This window comes from Lutjanus erythropterus, chromosome 12 (genome assembly GCF_056507025.1).
Source record: "Lutjanus erythropterus isolate fLutEry1 chromosome 12, fLutEry1.hap2, whole genome shotgun sequence".
NCBI lineage: Eukaryota > Metazoa > Chordata > Actinopteri > Lutjaniformes > Lutjanidae > Lutjanus > Lutjanus erythropterus.
This window is the reverse complement of record NC_139328.1, coordinates 1,326,957-1,344,967: the sequence shown is the minus strand read 5'-3', so window position 1 is coordinate 1,344,967 and position 18,011 is coordinate 1,326,957. Positions and strand designations below refer to the sequence as shown.

The window sequence follows — 18,011 nt, the reverse complement described above, 5'->3', positions numbered from 1 at the left end:
ATCTAAAATAACCGAGGCTTTCTTTGGCTCGGCGCGGCAGCTGACCGCCGGCCGACACAGATGTTTTCACATAAACCATCAGATCACCGCTTCAACAGCTCCTCGCTGACGAACGCGCAGCTACTGGCCTTTAAATATGATATCAGCTTTCAGACTGTCACCTCATGTTCCTCCAGCAGGGAGCTTCAACATTTTTATAATTTATTTATTAATGAATTCATCAAAAGGCAAAGCAGCTTTATTCATGTGGCACATTTCACACACAGGCAAAGACAAGCATCTGGATCTATATATTAAGATACTGTCGCTGATACAAATCTTTGAGCTGCGGACAAAGTTTGAGGAGGTCATCTTGGACTTTGGGAAACACTGATCAATATTTTCTCACTGCATGATGTATTTGAGTTAATTTTTAAATCACCAAAAAACATCAGTATGAGAGATAAGATTAATGTAGAAAGAGGATTTAAGCACAACAGCATCACAGGTATTTAACTCATACGCTTCACACACACGTTCCTCCTCAGTAAAAGTTGTTGAACACAGTGAGGAACTTTGAGCTTCCTTCAGCTTGGCTCTTTCACAGTAAAAGCCCAACACGCCTCAGTGGTGGAGCAGCAGTGCCACGTGGAGCTGCTGCAGTGACTCCACTCTGTAATCTGCTCTGTGCAGCTTCAGACCGACTCCGTTCTACCAGCTACAACATAATCTAACATCCATCAGATCCATGAACCAGCAGACGGGTCAAACCATCATATTTACATCGTGTGCGTTTCATGGAGCAGCTCGTTCTGCACGAAACACCGATCGACAGCAGCTGCAGGAAGATGACCTCAGCAGAGAGGAGCCAAATCACAGAAAACAAAGATACGATTTGTCTCTGATATCAAATGTTATGTAATATCCTTTGATGACTGAAAATAGCTCCAAACATCAACATAGTACAGAAGCTGATGTAAGACCCAAAAATATAAAACTCCCTGTTCACTTCCAAACCCATCACATTGGGTTTTTTTCTTCCTCTCTTCAGAAACATTAATTCTGTTTTCTGTGTTTTAGCCGCAGCACCGTGACTCTTCATGTCTGTATCAGTCTGTTCAGGCCCAAACATCTCAACAACTATTGGCTGGATTGTGACAAAAGATGGTTCAGACGATTAATCAAGCAATTTTCAAATCGCAGGAGGTGCAATATTTGATGAAAACACTATTTTTGTTTGTAAAATTGTTGTGGTTGTGCAGAGATGTGCAGGCCTACACATCAATGGTGAAAAAATGATCCTGTCACATTCATGTCAATTGAAAAATGGGTCCAAGCTTGTGAAAACAGTTTTCACATGTTTGGACCCATTTTCCACCTAGTGATCAATCAGGCAATAATTTTTCCATTAATCAATTAACTGTTGATTATTTTCTGATAGTTTCACATCAGTTATGTTGTAAGCACAAATAATCACTGAGCGCCTGATTGTGTCTGACAGCAGCCTTAGTCTGAATGAGCAGAGTCTGAAGCAGCATCCACCTAAATGGATTAGTGGGTGGTGGGGGGTCAGTCTGGGTCGGCCTGAGCAGGACAGACGGGTTACAGTGCTAAAGTGTGAAACGAGGACGTTTCAAACTGGAGACAAAGATGAGAAATAACAAGCAGAAACTGAGTTCTGTCTCTTTCTGCTGATGATTGATCTGGTTTCATGGGTTTATGAAGTTTTATTTACTCTACGTAAACATTATCACAGTGATTTCTGGACCTGAACAGAAAACGTCTCCTAAAATAGACGCATCTTATGCATTAATTTTTATCAGATGCCACAGGCTTTACAACATTTTGTTGGCAACGTTTTGCTGTAGATGGTCCCTTTTGTTTTTATTATCTATCTGTATCCGTTTGTGTGATTTGTGAGCGCAGATGCTGACTCTCATGTCGCTCTTTTTCACACATGTGCTGCCTCTGTTTGTCAGCCAAGTGCAGCAGGGATTTTCATCTGGGCAACCCACCTCAAGGTGTGTCTTGATACGCGCTAATCTTAAGTCAAGTGCCTTTAAAACACTGGTTTACCGCATTATTTCCTGTAAATTCTTCACAATAAGATATTTTGTAATCAAAAAGCTTTTATTATGAAGCAGTAAAAATCAGGAAATGTTGTGTTTTCATCAGCAGTAACTGAATATGACTCTGAATATATGAGTGAAAATGAAAACTGTAAAAAAAAAAAAAAAGCAGATATCTGAAAGTACAAACAGCAACGCAGGAGAGAAACTAAACTTCAAACCACAGAGATTCAGTTAGAAGCAACAGAAGTCTTTCTCTCTGCTCTCATGCACACTCACCATTTCAGTCTCAGCCCTCATCAAAACCCTGCACATGTAATTTCACATTTTACTGAGAGTTGTGTTTTTAATGTTTGTTTTTAATGTACTTTGTAATATTTACAGGAGTCATTTCTGTTTTTCTTGTCTGTCTGTATTTTAATTGCTGCTACATATTGTTTTTATTTGTGCTGTTTTTTATTTTGTGCGACTGCAAGTCAAGTTTCCCACTTGGGATAATAAATTGTCTGAAGTCTGAAGTCAATTTTCTTGGTTACAGGGGAACAAGTGGCCATCTAATAAATGAAAGGTTGCCTGAAAAAAAAAAGTGACCATGCCTCATGGTGAGGAGGAAGAAACAGTCCAAAACGTGACTGCATTTCAGAAAAAAAAAAAAAAAAAACACAAAAACATGCTGAAACATCTTTCCACGAAACACGAGCTTAAATTCCAGGAAAGGTGAGTATTTGACAGGAGTCCCACTGTCACAGCGAGCAGCACGTCCATTACTGAGGGCAAATATCCTGTTATAATGACATTAAAAAAAACAGGCAGGCAGGCTGAGCTTTACTCAGAAAACCTAAATGAAAAGGAATGCAGTACAAATATTCTCTCATTTCATCCAGTTTAGATGATGACAAGCAGCCTGTTGTTGCAGCTCCAAATTAAACAGCAGTCACACCTGAGTCACATGCATGACTGTTTCTACACTGTGTTCAGACTCAGAGATAATTAAATAGTTGTGTTGATGCTGAAAACCCTTTTGCTACTCAGAAACTTGTTCAGGAATCCATAAGGGAACCTATCAGGGACATATAGTGACTAACAGCTCATTGTGGAAAGAAATCAGCAGGAAATTAAGAATGAGGAATTTTAGAAATCCTTTCATTGTTTCAAAATATTACAGTAGACCAAACTTGTGCTGGATTGAAACTTAAGTCATACTGGGAAGGGATTCATACAGAAACGTGTGCGACTTTGAATATGGACTAACCTTTAGACCCCATCATAGGAGCAAAACCTGATCTCTATTGAATTTAATCTTATTTTGGAGACCATGGTAATGCACATGATCACATCACTTTTTTTTTTTGACAACTGTTGCAACAATTCACACAAATTCAACCAATCCCCATGAACTCTGCACAAACTTGCAATCTGGTCAAAACTGCAGTTTTTCTGCAAATTTCGCCTCTCATCTGAGCTTCCTGCGAGTTTTACTAATCATAACAGCCTCCCACACAAACGTCATACATGTATGTCTCAATGAACTGACTTTATATTTTATTTATTTATTTATTTATTTATTTATTTATTTATTTATTTATTTAGTCAAGGGGACTGAAAAGAACACAAGATTTTTATCAATGCCCCGTGCACTTTTTAAAAAAAATAATAATGAAATAAAAATAATAATTAAATAAAAATAATTTTGTGCTGCTTTGACTGCATTTGAGCTCCAAATAGATTTTGCTTCTTTAAATTTTACAAAAAGAATTTTAAGTTTTTTTGTTTGTTTGTTTGTTTTTTGCAGTTTCTTGTTGCAAAAATACCTAAAATCACAGCAACATGAATTGCAATTTTTTTAGAGAAGCTGCCATGAAAGCACCTTGAATTGCCTTGTGTATGAATGGTGCTATATAAATAAAATTGCCTTGCCTTGCCATGAAATCAGGGATTTTCAACAGCAACAATCTCCTAAATAAACCCACAAAAACCCAGAGGGACTCTTCAATCCTGTCATTATTATTTCCTGACAAAGCAGCTGTGTATAACTCAAATGAGCATAAATATAAATTAACATGTTACTCAATAAAAAAATAAGGAATCAGACCGATGAGCAGAATCAATAATGGCACCAGTAACCAAATCCTCCTGCTCCGTTTCATCAGCCGAGAATTTGTGTTTTTCTGTTTCACTGTAAATGAACATTTCAGTCTTCAGCTGTCAGTGTGAAAATCCAGTTAGCCGTCAAACTAAATGCTGAGGAGCGGTTTGTTCGCTGCTGTTAGTGTGAGCGTCCTCCGGGGACGACCTTAAACACAGCGCCGTATCGATGTCCAATAAAGAGTGACGCCTGTGGAATTGTGGGAGACTGTTAGGAGATCATTTTACAGTGAAACTAACGATCTGTTTCCCGAGTTAGAGGTTTATGTTTGACAGCAGCTCTGCAGTCACCACAGAGATCATATACAGGAGGGAGGGGGGACCGTCGAGGTTCTGCACAGAACCGGGACATGGTTCTGCACAGAACCGGGACATGGTTCTGCATCCAATTAACAGCTTAAGTTATTTATGAAGACCGAACATCCTCATCATCTCTGCAGCCCCTTCTACACGTAGTTCTCTGTAAATTACCTGGACAACCTTTAAGACGCTGCTAGTGATTTTCACAATTCAAAAATGCAGCTATATTCAAGAATATTTCCATCTTGTGCCTTTTCACGCGTTGCATGGCAGTGCTGGAACAGACGGAGCAAGAGACAGACCAGCAGACGGCAGTAATGCAACATTTATGAATGTCATCTACCAGAAAACTCAGAAGAAGAAGAAGAAGAAGAAGAAGAAGAAGAAGCATTTGTATGCAAAAATAAGTGTTTATGCAAGTTTTTTTAAGATAAGCAACTGACCCTTTCTTCACTGCCCGTAGACCAGTTTGCCTTTGTTTGTTTTTTTGTTTTTTTTTTATGTGCGCTGGAAAGCCGAGACCGAACTCGTAGCTTCTAAGTGAATCTCTGTTTAGTTTCTCTCCTGCGTCGCTGTTTGTACTTTCAGGTTTCGGCTTATTTTTACTGTTTCATATTCACTTCCAGCTGATAGGACTTCAGATACTATGTACATATATATATATATATATCAGCTGACAGATATACTGGTCAGGCTCAAGTTTTTTTTATTATTTCTGAGCAGACTTATGGACACTAAGTCCTGCTGATCTTTGCAGTATCCATAAGACGTGTGTGTTCAGACACAGATTTGAGTCTGAGAAGACGGAGAGCGAGCTTTGACACAAATCCCTTCAGTGTGTTCTATATAAAGATATGGAGGACCAAATAATCATAAAATCACATTTTCATAGTGGCATTTAGTTTAAGAACTACAAGAAGAAGCATTATGGAATCTTGAGTTCACTTTTTATTGTCGAACTTCAGATATTAAATCAAATTAAAGACAGTGGACAGACAGCTGGCGTCTCTGAACGCAGAGAACGGTCCTTTGTGTGAGAGCAGACTGTGATCATATTAACCAGTTAGACCAACACAAGAGCCTCTGTTGTACAGTCTAATAAAGGACCACACCTATTTAGACTGCTGTTGCTATCAGAGCAGCAGCTCTGTGTGGAAAACACACACCGACCACACCACGCCCAGAGTGTGTGCAGAGGTCAGCGACGAACAACAAACACTCCAAACACCAAACTGAACACCAACAAGGAACTTCACTGCACTCGGCTCATGAAGCTCAAAGCACCAAAAAATACATGTGAAAAATTCAAGACCAGAGTCTCCTTTCAAAAATCATGACCTAATTAACATGGCTTTCTGTTTTTTCTTTTTAAGATTATTTTTTTGGGCATGTTCACCTTCATTTGACGTACAGAGAGGAGGGATGACACACAGCAAATAATCCACAGGCGGGAGTCGAACCAGCCGCTGCAGAGGACCAACAGCCTCAGTACATGAGGGCACACGATCTAAAAGCTGAGCTACAGGGGCGCCCTGCAATTTTAAAATAGCAGGAGCTGCAATATTTGTAAAAAGGCTAAATATTTGTCAAAAAACTTTGAAATGAGTGAATGTGGTGAGGTTACCAGTTACTTAAGATAATCCTCAGACCTTGCTGTGAGCAGTTTCATGTAGGAACTACATGTTCCAGTAGATTCTAAAGTGATTCCATTAGATTCTACTGCAGAAAGAAGGTAGTGCTCACAAAAAAGGCTCAGCTGTCAATCATGACGTGGATATCCCTTTTTATATCATCAAATAACTAATTAAAATCAAACTGATCAGAAAAATGAAGACTTCAGCAAACATCGACGTGATAAAAACGACCTAAAATGACAGAAACCGTCTTTGGGAAAAGTTTATTTGATGTGTATTTTGAGGTTTCACTTGGTTCCATGTCCCAGGAGGCGGGGCTTATGAGCTACACTGCAGCCAGGGGGCGATACAGATGTTCTGCACTCCCTTTTGGGGAGCTGTCAGTTTGCTCATCTCTTTATATGTAAATGGTCAAGACCAGTCCAGAGTGAGAATATTTTTTTATACAAGTCTCTACGCTGGTTTGTGTGTTTTTTGTTTTTGTTTTTTTGTTTGTTTTTTTTAGGAGGAAAATGCTGCATAGTATGATTTTAATGTCACAAATCCCAAGCAGCCAAAACCTGCAGAGTTCAAACATATTGCAATTAGCAGAGTAACATCCAAATCTTTAGAGCTGAAAACTGAGAGTCGATTTATTAAATTGAAAAGATTCGATTGATGCCATCTGTTTCTCTGGGAGGAATCAGGCCAGTCTGAACTGAAAGAATGAGAAGAAAAACAGAAACTGAAGCACACAGCTCTCTCTCTCTCTCCCTCTCTGTAAATCAGCGGCGGTGGCGGTGGGGGGTGGAGGGGTGGGATTATGGACTGGGGGTAATCGTCATGTCCACAGAGGGATTACACTGTGCTCGACCTGCTGCAGACATCTCTTTTTGGGGGGTTTTGGGGCAGATTGGAAACTGTGTGGCAGAAATCTATTTTTCATCAGAGATGCTGGGACGTCAGGGCGAGCGTGACAAACGCACCGAGGCCTGGGACTCACTGACAGAGAGACTGAGCGTTCATGTCCAGCCAGAGTCAGCCTGACAACACTAACCTCATCAATATTTCATACGAGGAGTCAGAGCTGACAATGAAGCAGGTTGATATGTTATCATGATACGATTCTGTTGTTTTCATTGATGATTTTATTTAAAAATAACAAAATATATCATTAGGATATTTGTTTGACATAAAGCTGCAACGATTGATTAGTTAATTGTTTATTAAATTAATCGCAAAACTATTTGGGTACTCGATTATTCAAGTAATTTTTTAAGAAAAGAAAGTTGAAAATTCTCTTATTTTTTTAGCTTAAATGTGAATATTCTCTGGTCTCTTTGTCCTTTATGACAGGAAGCTGAATATCTTTGAGTTACGGGCAAAACAAGAAATATAAGGATGTCATTTTGGGCTTATAGACCAAACAACTAATCAATTAATCAAGAAAATAATCAACAGATTAACTGACAATGAGAATAATCATTAGTTGCAGCCCTAGCTAACTTTAGAGAATACTCAGTCCAGACATGGTGGGAAATGTGGGCCGTCACTACAAAGACGTGGTCTCACAGGAGACTCACATTTAAAGATAAAAACATGTAACAAGATTAAACACACCACAAACAGATGAAAAATGACATAAGATGAAAAAATGTCACACGATGCAACAAGACAAAAACAATGTAACAAGAAGAGAAAGATGAAAAACATCACAACATAAAAAAACAAAGACATAAGACGAAAAATAACCTAACAAGACAAAAAGATGAAAAAACATTGTAACAAGAAGAAAAAGATAAAAGATGAAAAGGATGCAAACAAGATGAAAAACAACGAAACAGGAAAAAGATGAAAAAGACGTAAGATGAAATATGTAACAAGTCAAACAAGTCAAAAAATGTCTTAACAAGAAGAAAAAGATGAAAGATGAAGACACAACAAGACAAACAACGCAACAAGATGAAAAACATCGCAGCAAGAAAAAGATGAAAAAGACGGAACAAGATGAAAAACAACAAAAGCGATCCGAACGTAACATGTTAAAAAAGGACGCAAGAAAACAAAAACATTATGTTACAAGAAAAAGATGTATAAGATGAAAAAGACGCAGAAAGACGAACAAAGACATAAGACGAAAGACGCAACACGATCAAAAATGACCAAACAAGATGAAAACGGACAGACGGAGACTCTGTGGAGGAGAAAAGCTGAGCTTCAGTTGTCTTTGCACAGAAACAGTCAGTAGAAATGTCCTTCAGAGGACGACGGTTTACTTTTATACTTTGAGGACATTTCAGAGCCTGAACTTTTTGACTTTCACTGCAGTAAACAAACTGAATCAGTACTTCTACTTTTACTCAGGTATTTGCACTTCTACTGCAGTAAAGACTGTGTGGACATTTGTCTTATGGCCGTCATGTCTCATGTTTTTAATTTATTGACACTTCTCACTGCTAATCAGTGTGTGTGAAGCCACACACACACACACACACACACACACACACACACACACACACACACACACACACACACACACACACACACACACACACACACCCCTGACATCGATGTGTAAATCCGTTGGCTGTTTGTTGAGTGTTAAACAAAGAAATCGACCTGATGTGACTGAGCTTCCAGCAGCAGAGCAACCAAACAGAAGAAGGATGAAGAGAGGAGGAAACAGGCCACTGAGTTCACACACTGATGATCTCCACTCATATATTAGTGATGAAGATGCTGAGGAGGAGGAGGAGGAAGCAGAACTGGATGTTTTCAGATGAGCGCCAACTGAAGGAATAGAGCCATCGAGTCAAGAAACATTTTCAACACAAATTTAGGCTCAAATTTAACCCTGAGTTTTACACAGATCATCAGTTTGTTTTCTGTTGCATGTTTTCAAGTGACTGGTGGTAAAAGAAGGTTATTTAAGGTTTTATTAAATGTCAGTCTCCTGTGACGCCGTCGTTAAGAGGCCAACAATGATTCTTGCTCTTTATAAATATTTCATCAAAGACATGAGTTTCCTTTACATTAGTTTCCCTCATGACTCACTGCAGCCTCAGTGATTACATTAAATAATAAATCCAGTGATTACTATTGTTTGTAGAGGACATGTGGACTGCTTTGAATTTGTCTCTGAAACAGAAATAGAACAACTTCAATTAAGAAAAATGATCCAATATACATAAAATGCTGCCAACAAAACTAAAAAATACATAAAAATCTGCATTATGACCTGTAAAAACAACACATACCCCAATATTTAGGGTCCAAATTAATGTTTTTTCAGAAATCTACTGGTCCAAAGTCAGTTTTTATTTGTCCCTTCACAAACTGTTTTATTTATTAGCCATTATTAATTACCAACAAAGACTAAAGTTACTTATCATGTTTAATGTTGGGCTGCAACGTCTACAAAATGTCCAAGGTCTCTTTAAAAGTCTCATTTTGTCTAAAACTTACAGATATTCAGTTTCATATGATAATAAATAGACAAAAGCAGGAGGTCTCCATATTTGAGAGGATGGAAACATGATTTTCTGTCTTACTAATAACAATTAGTCTATCAAAATAGTTTCATTCTTTTTTTCACTTGCCTAACGTGGGCGGTCCTTCTTGTTGAGCCCTGCAGCCTCCAGATGACAACACCTGATTTGTGCAGCTTTTCACACGTGTACCAGTCTCTCTGTAAAATAACCTGTTATATTTTATTTTTACATAAACAGTAAATCCTTCATATCTATAACATACAAATATCCTGTGTAATATATGTTATATTTACATTTTAGAAGCATAATGCTATACATCATGTCCTGTACAGTTACACATAAGTGAAAGGTATACATAGCCTAATTTGTGCATATATAGTTTAATTCATATTTTTATTCTTTAATATTCATTAAAAGTTTTTCTATATTTTATTTTATTTGTATTTCTACCTTGGGCTGGTATAACGAGTGAATGTACTTGATAAAGTTAATATTATCTTAATAAATGAATTCATCTCTTCCTTTCTGTTACCCACAGTACCCCCTCTGTCTTTTTGTCTTTCAGGTGAAGTTCTCTGACTGTGAAAGGCAGCAGGACAGATTTCCACTCAGTTCAGTTTATGCATTTCTTGAAAATGTACATTTAAACTCTAAAAAACTACAAAAAACACACGCGGATAGAAACGAAAAACTCACAATTTAAAAAGTTGAGACAGAAAAGTAAACACACTGTATTCAGTCAGTCGTTCCTGGGAAACTCAAACAGATCGGACCACATTCCTGCTGCTCGGCGTCCGTTAACCCTGCAGCAGCGTCTCAGTTTGCTCTGGTCCCTCTAGCTGAAGATCTTTTAATCAAGCCTCATTATACACCTGGTACTGTTCAGTCCGTTCAGGATTTTTCAAGCTGTTTTGAGGACTGTTGCAGCCTGAACTGCAGTGACACTGCAGGGGAACAAGTGAAAACAGCAAGGGAAAAGATTTTTTTTTGGTATAATTCACTAACAATCAAAGGCAATTTGTTGCAGGGAGATTAAACTGCACTCTATGTTGTGTTCTCAGTAACGAAAAAGGTGATGGATTGCTAAAATACAAAAAAACAAACAAAAAAAACATACATACATACATCTCCTCCTCCTCCTCCTCCTCACAGGACACCAGACCTGCTGATCAACCGCTGCCTCCATCAGCAGTAAGTAACATTAGCTCCGCCCCAAACAAGCGTGTTAAAATACCAAAGTCAAACAATAAGACAAACAAACTAGGCAGCGGTAATCCTACAACATTCATGTCCGGAGAGGTGAAACGTTTGTGTCCATGGAGTCTGGTGGTTGTAAAGCTGAGACGGCAGCTTCAGTTCCCCGTTGGAAAACGTTGTCAGACGACAAAGTGAAGCACCAAACATGTTCTAAATAAAGAGTAAGCCATATTGATTTTTTTTTAGGTGGAGCTGTCAATCAAACATGAGCTGACGCGCCCACATAGTCTGAGAACAGACATGGTCTGAACAGCAAAATGATGTTTTTGAAACACATTTTCTAATAGTTCATTTTCACTCAGATCTGTTTGTTTAATAATGATGTTTGCATTGAAGCCACAATTTAATGTTCACTTATATTAAGAACAGATGAATTATGTTAATTTTAAAAAACTTAAAAGATCTACTTCTTCTCAGATGGAACAAACTGGTTTAAAGGATGGAGAATCACGGTGGGAGCGCTCAGTATCAAAGCTGTCAGGTGGTTTACAGCTCATGGATCAGGTAGGAGGCCGTCTTAGAAGAATCAATCTATGCACCAGTGCTGGAGATCCTCAACTTTTCAGTCAAGAAAAAGTTAGTTTGGAGCCTTTAGTGTTCTAGGACGTTTCTGTCACTCTTTCATGTAGGGACACCGTGTAACTGCAGCACGACTGCTTTAAACCTGGACATTTCTTTACTGAATGTCATCCCTTTGTCTCTCTGCCCTCACATTTCCGGTCTGTTGCTCTACTCCTCGCTGTCAAACAGGAAAAAGAAAACATTCCAGGTTTTTCTGGGATGCACAGGAACTCTGGATGTGTTCCATTTGGCTGTGGCAGGGTGCCGCTTGTTATGTAGCAGAAAGGTTGGAGAAACATGCAGAAACAGTGCAGGTGGCATATGGTGAGGCAGGTTTCTATCAGCTGAGAGAAGCTGTGATAAACTCAGAGCTGGCAGTGACAGTGCCGGACGCTGCAAACCATGTGAAATGTGTTAATTAGTCATTAATTACAATCTAGTTGGTGATGTTGTGGTATTCTGTTTTCATGACGCACTAACCCGTCCAGTCGGCTCACTGAGCAGAATCCACCCGGAACATACCACCGCTGGGCAGGTCCAGTCATGGAGCCTCTGTACACACAACACTTAGTGATGTTTGTTTGTGGTTTTCTGATGGACTGTTTGGTAAGTTTAAGAACAAGAGGATGGTTTATACCCAGAGGAAATGACTGAGGCTGTGACGGTGAGGATTTTTTCCTACTGCGGTGACAAAGCAACATATTCCAGCAGGATGGCAGCTCTGCGACTGCCTTAATAATTATGTTTTATTGGATTTTATTGAAGCATACTGTTATAAGTTAGCAGTGCAGGAAGAGCAAGTGGTGCCGCTCATAACGGAGCAGAAACTTAAACTGATACAGTTTTTACACCAAACTGAGCATGTGAGTGCAGGTACCCACTAAAAACAGAGGATTTAACCATTTCCCATTATCAGTTAGTCACGCCTGGCCAGACCTTTCTCCAGCATTCAGCACTGGAGAAAGGTCCGGCTCCACACGTACACATTCTGTTTTAAGGAGGAAACATCCGGCCTTCTTTGCATTTCTTTAGACCAATCACAAACGTCTCATGCAGCACCGAGCGACCTGTCCTCCTCCTGCAGCAGCATCGTCCTGTTTACTTTCTGTCAGCACCCAAACACCACATATATCAACATTATTTGCACATGGAACACGTTTCTGTTAGGAGAAGTCACTTAAGATTTTTTAGATGTTTCTTAATCACCTCCATGTTAAAAGTGATGTTAGCTGTTAACTTTACAGCATGCATCATCTAACAGTGTTATTTCACCGTTTAATACATTCTGCTCACTTTATCAGCCATGTATGAGTCAGAAACAGTTAAAACTAATATTATAAACTGTAATTTGTTTAAATTATTTTCTTTGCCTCACACTGATGCAAAAATGACCCGTCAGTTTTTGATGCTCAGTACAGACTGGTGAAACACACACATACTGAAGTCATCCATCCTCCTCTTCAGCAACAGATCACCATGAACACCTCAACCTCCTCCTGACCTTTGACCTCTGTCCCATCACCACAAACATCGCCTCACTTCAACTCTGAGCTGCTGTTTGCTGCTGTCTGAGCAGCGGAGTCCTGCAGATGTTTTTTTTTTCACTTCCAGATGTTGCTACTGTTTGCTCAAACTCTCCCTGATGGTCACACCGACACTCCCACAAACTTTATGACCTCTCACTCCGCTGCGATGCCTCACACAGCAGAAAAAAACACAAGGACGGCTGCAGCCATGACGGTGGACTCTCTGCTACAGATCTACAAACACGATGAGGTCAGAGAGATCTGCAGGGTCTCATGTACCTTATATGACTTTTAATCCAAATTTGAAATATTGTCATTAAGTTTTGCACACTTTCCTGTATTGGGCTTGAATTAGGAATGGTTTATTATAAACAATATGCAATTAATTCCACAAAGAAATAATTTAAAAAATTCATGTCGGTTGCTTCTGCAGCTGCTCTCTGAGTCTGAGCCACGCTGAAGTTATTATATCGCTCCTTTAACACAAACATTGATTTTACTGGCCTGAAATCAACATCAGTTTAAGTGTACGCTAAATTTAGGACATTTTTACTGCTTTATTTTGCAACCAAACCACCACCTATGCTCTCTTCACAGCCACAAATCTCCTTTGAAAAAACTGTAATTTCACCTCGCAGGAGACAGGAGCTACTTGTCCACTGATGCCTCGATTCACCGCATGTAACGTCAGTTCAAACTAATTTGTAAAAACACCACAGTGACACAATAAGACAAACTAACAGATCGAGGCAGTGCTAATACTGCAGCACTTCCTGTTTTCTTCAAGGTAAAAAGGCTGATTTAGTCCATGGAATTTGATGTCTGTGAAGAGAGCAGAGACAGCAGCTTCAGCTTCCTGTTGGAAAACGCTGCCTGATGACAAAGTAAAGCAATTTCTAAATACAGTGTACACTTAAACTGATATTGGCTTTTTTAGGTGGCAAAAATCTGTTTTTCTGCAGCAGATCTAAAAACCAAAACGAGCTGTTTTTGAAGTTTTCTAACAGTTCTGAACGTTTATTTTCACTCAGATCTTTGTGGAGGCTTAATGAGAAACTAAATTTGCATTTTACCATTTAAAGCCACATTTCTCTTATTTAAGTAGAATGAACCTATCTTTATATGCAGATTTTCTATTTTCTTAATTTCTCTATGCTCATATATTTTCTGTTCTTGGGTGGGAACAACTGCAGCATGAGAAGTTTCCTATAAAGTATTTCTGATTCTGGTTTCAGAGGCTTTAATTACGTTGACTGACATTTAGTATGTGATATCTGACCTTCAATAATGAATTAAATCAGAGGGTTACCTCACAAAAACAGATACGAGTGACACAGAAACACAAACCTGAAGTCTGTATGAAACAGACGAAAGAGTGGAATCAATACAGCTGTCAGAAACTCATCTTTCCCAAATAACTGCCTGCACGCCAGTGTCTCAAGCACATGTGTGTGTGTGTGTGTGTGTGTTTGTGTGTGTTTGTGTGTGTGTGTTTGAGGGATGGGCATCGTTAGGATTTTATTGATACCAATATCAATACAGCATTTGTTGCAAAAAAAGAGACGAAGAAGAGTTAAGGGCTGTGAAATATCAATATTTGTCTGAAATCATCATTTCTGCTCACATGACAAGTGATAAGATGATGCTTTAATTACTCACACGTGACGTGACGTGACGTGACGTGACGTGACGTGACGTGACGTGACGTGACGTGACGTATGTCTATGTTGTGCAAAACTAAATAAGCCGCAGGAGGAGACGTCTGGTCTGCAGACTTTATAAAGAGTCCAAAGGCAAAAACTTTTCAGTGGTTGTTTTTCTTTGGTCCTAGTGACATAACAAAAATAAAATAATAATTATATTATTATGGTGACAACGGTGTGAATCTGTTCCTTCATCTCTCACAATGATGGGTCCTGAAGTCAGGACACCTGCTGAATTATAAACACGCTGATATCAGCTGAATACAAGTCTACAAATCAATCAATGACATGTGAAGTTCTTTAATCCGTTTGGATAATTACAATGTGAAACCAAAACTAACTGTCTCAAAAAAACATGAACCTTGGTCCAGACTTTTAGGCGTGAACGAACCCTGAGAGCCTTATCAAACTTTTTCAGGACAGCTCCTTGTTTTCCAGGATTTTTTTCCTTGAATTTTTCCAGGATGTGTGGTGGTGACCTTGTGGTGTTTTTTTTTTTCTTCTTAGGATCAGAAAGAGGCGATCGTACCTATGAGAGCCTGGAAGAGGTTGCTCTGGAAGATGTCGATGACCCTCTGGATGGAGTGTCGGAGCTGCCGGTCCTCAGCGTGCTGCAGTTTGGCCCGGTACTCCTCCAGCAGCAGCAGGGCTCGCTGTGCATCTGGGCGACAGGAGGAGGAGGAGGAGGAGGAGGAGGAAGCAGAGGTGAGTTGGGGATACAGCAGAGTAGAGCAGTCGCTGGTCTGAATGAACTGCTGCTTTACTGCTGCAATAATCTCTCAAACTGAGCTACACAGACTCTATTCAGATCAGAGAGGAATACTTAATACTTTAACATTTAGTTAAATACACTAATACTTCTATATTTAAGACTGTGGGAAGGTTTTACTGTCTGTCAGTATAAATATAGTTTGGTTTAACTGAAAGAAGCTTCTCTCCTCACCAGATAAATATAAAGGTCAGTGTATCAGGCTCAGCACAGAGGATTTATAGGCCATCAAAACTTCTGTTTCTGACTAAAGGAAATCACATAAAATGATCATGTTGGAATTAAAAAGTGATAAACAAACGTCCAAAACTATTTAATGACTTTTAAGATCTAATATCTGTTCAATTTAATTCATTTAAGACTTTTTTAAGACTGCAAATAATGATGATTTTCACTTTCAACCATTTTCTCAATTAATGGATTAGTTTTTTGCACCATAAAATGTCAGAAAATTGTAAAACGGTGTTGATCAAACTCCAAGACGACGTCTTCAAATGTCTCGTTTTGTCCACAACTCAAAGATATTCAGTTTACTGTCAGAGAGGAGGAAAGAAACTATTCAAAATATATAATATTCACATTTGAGTTGCTGAAATCATCATTTTCTTGTTGAAAAACTTTTCATAATGATGCATCAATTTTCAAAATAGTTGGCAACTATTGATTAATCAGCTGATCTGTGCAGCTCTTGACTGCAGATCCTTTTAAGGACCAGGAAGTTTGGAGCTGCAACTAACCATAACATTATATTACCTACATAAGAGACTATAATTGAAATAAACTATGAACTTAACTGTTTTTTTTTTTTGTTTGTTTTTTTGTAGTCATGTGTGATTTGATGTCCTACTTCTTTTAATGTCAAATAAACTTAATGAAATAAACAAAATTCAACAATAAGGTACTAAAGGAAACTGTGCAGATATTTAACAAATAACTGCATTAATGAGAGTTTAATAAAAGAAAAAAATCTTTTAAGTCACTGACCTCATTAAAACACAATGTTTTGTGTACTTTTGCTGATTTTGTCTTTCGGTCAAAGAAAAGTAAGTGTTGTTAAGGAGACGTCACTTTGAGCTCTGGGATTTTATAGATCAAGTGATTAATCAAAAAATAACAACAGATCATCTGATCAATAAAATAATTAACGGATCTAAGTGCGTCTAAAACAGAAGAGCCGGCTGCAGTATTATAACACTGCGTGTCCCAGTGAAAGTACTGTAGTGATACTGTGGGACTTAAAATATAATTACTAAGTATAATTAGGTTGCTATTAACTGACTGTTTGGCACTATTGACACTATGACACAATTTAAGAATTCAAGGATAAAAGTGAAAGTACACAAGTTTATTAATGTTAGAAGTTTATAAGAATATTTGACCTGTTTTTACAGTTTAGGATCAATATTGAGTCTAATAAATAATAAATAAATGTGCATCTTTTAAAATTTGCAATATTAACACCTGACAACTATTTTGAGTGATTTTTTAAGAAAAATTGTCCAAATTCTTTGATTTCAGCTTCTCAGATGTGAATATTTTCTGGTTTCTTTAGTTCTGTAGGACAGTAAACTGAATATCTTCCATATGACGACGACAGTTTGAACTTTAGGAAGCAGCCATCAGTATTTTACAACATTTTTATGAACCATACAACAAATCAATAAATCAATAATGAAAATAATGAGTAGTTGCAGTTCTAGCATTGAATAATAACTTGATTTTGTCTGACTTACACTAATATTAGATTTGGTCTCAGGACAGAAAATTGTATTTTTTTTTATTTTTTATTTTTTTTAGAATTCTGTTCTGAACTAGAACTGTTCAACACAGATTCATTTTTTTAAAACCACTTTTCACTTCATTCCTAAAAGTATAAAGTATAATAGATTTATTTTACATCTTAATTTATTTTATGTACATTATTATTTGGTTTATTTTATTTTCTGTGGCTTTATTTGAATCTGTACTGGTTAATTTTTCAGCACAAATGTATTTGCTCAGTTTTTTCTTGGAGGTGACTTGGAGGTGAGTTAAAATGTATACTCAAAGTAAGCCAAAAAAGTATTTAACAATAGTTACTCTTTTTAATTTAAGACTTTATAGATTAGATCTAGGGAAGCCCTATTTCTATATGAACAGCTGTGAGTTGCATCATTTAATTAGACCGCAGACCTAAGAGAACTAGATTTAATTTACATATTTTATTTTATGCGGACTATTTCATTTTTTGGTTTTCTATTTTTTGTGTTTATTTACACAGTTTTAAAGGGCAATTTTCTTGGAACCTGATATGTTGTTAAATTTGTATTATGAAAGAAAGAATGAGCAAAGTAAGGTTTTTTTTGTAGACTTCATTGATTAGATCAATTAAAACCATATTTCCATATCGATCACTATCACTGTATAATCGAACTGGACCCCAGACAGAAGATGAAATAGATTTAGTTCACATTTTATTTTATGCATTTTTATATTTTGGTATTTTCATACTTAATACGATTTTATTTATGTTTGTACATGTTAACTGTACTTGCTCAGTCTTAAATTGTACTTTTCTTGGAAGTTGTAATGTCTGCAATAAAGAATGAATAAGTACAT

The 18,011-nt window shown here is 37.8% G+C and overlaps 1 protein-coding gene across 13 annotated transcripts in view; it reads right to left on the bottom strand.

The window, feature by feature from the left end:
- Positions 1-18,011, bottom strand: part of dlg1b (discs large MAGUK scaffold protein 1b) — a 130,808-nt gene that overhangs the window by 111,172 nt on the left and 1,625 nt on the right. For all 13 annotated transcript variants that reach the window (XM_084731922.1, XM_084731923.1, XM_084731927.1 and 10 more), the window contains exon 2: positions 15,174-15,305. In XM_084731922.1, coding sequence (XP_084588048.1) covers positions 15,174-15,305 — 132 coding nt within the window. The remainder of the gene's footprint in view (positions 1-15,173; positions 15,306-18,011) is intronic.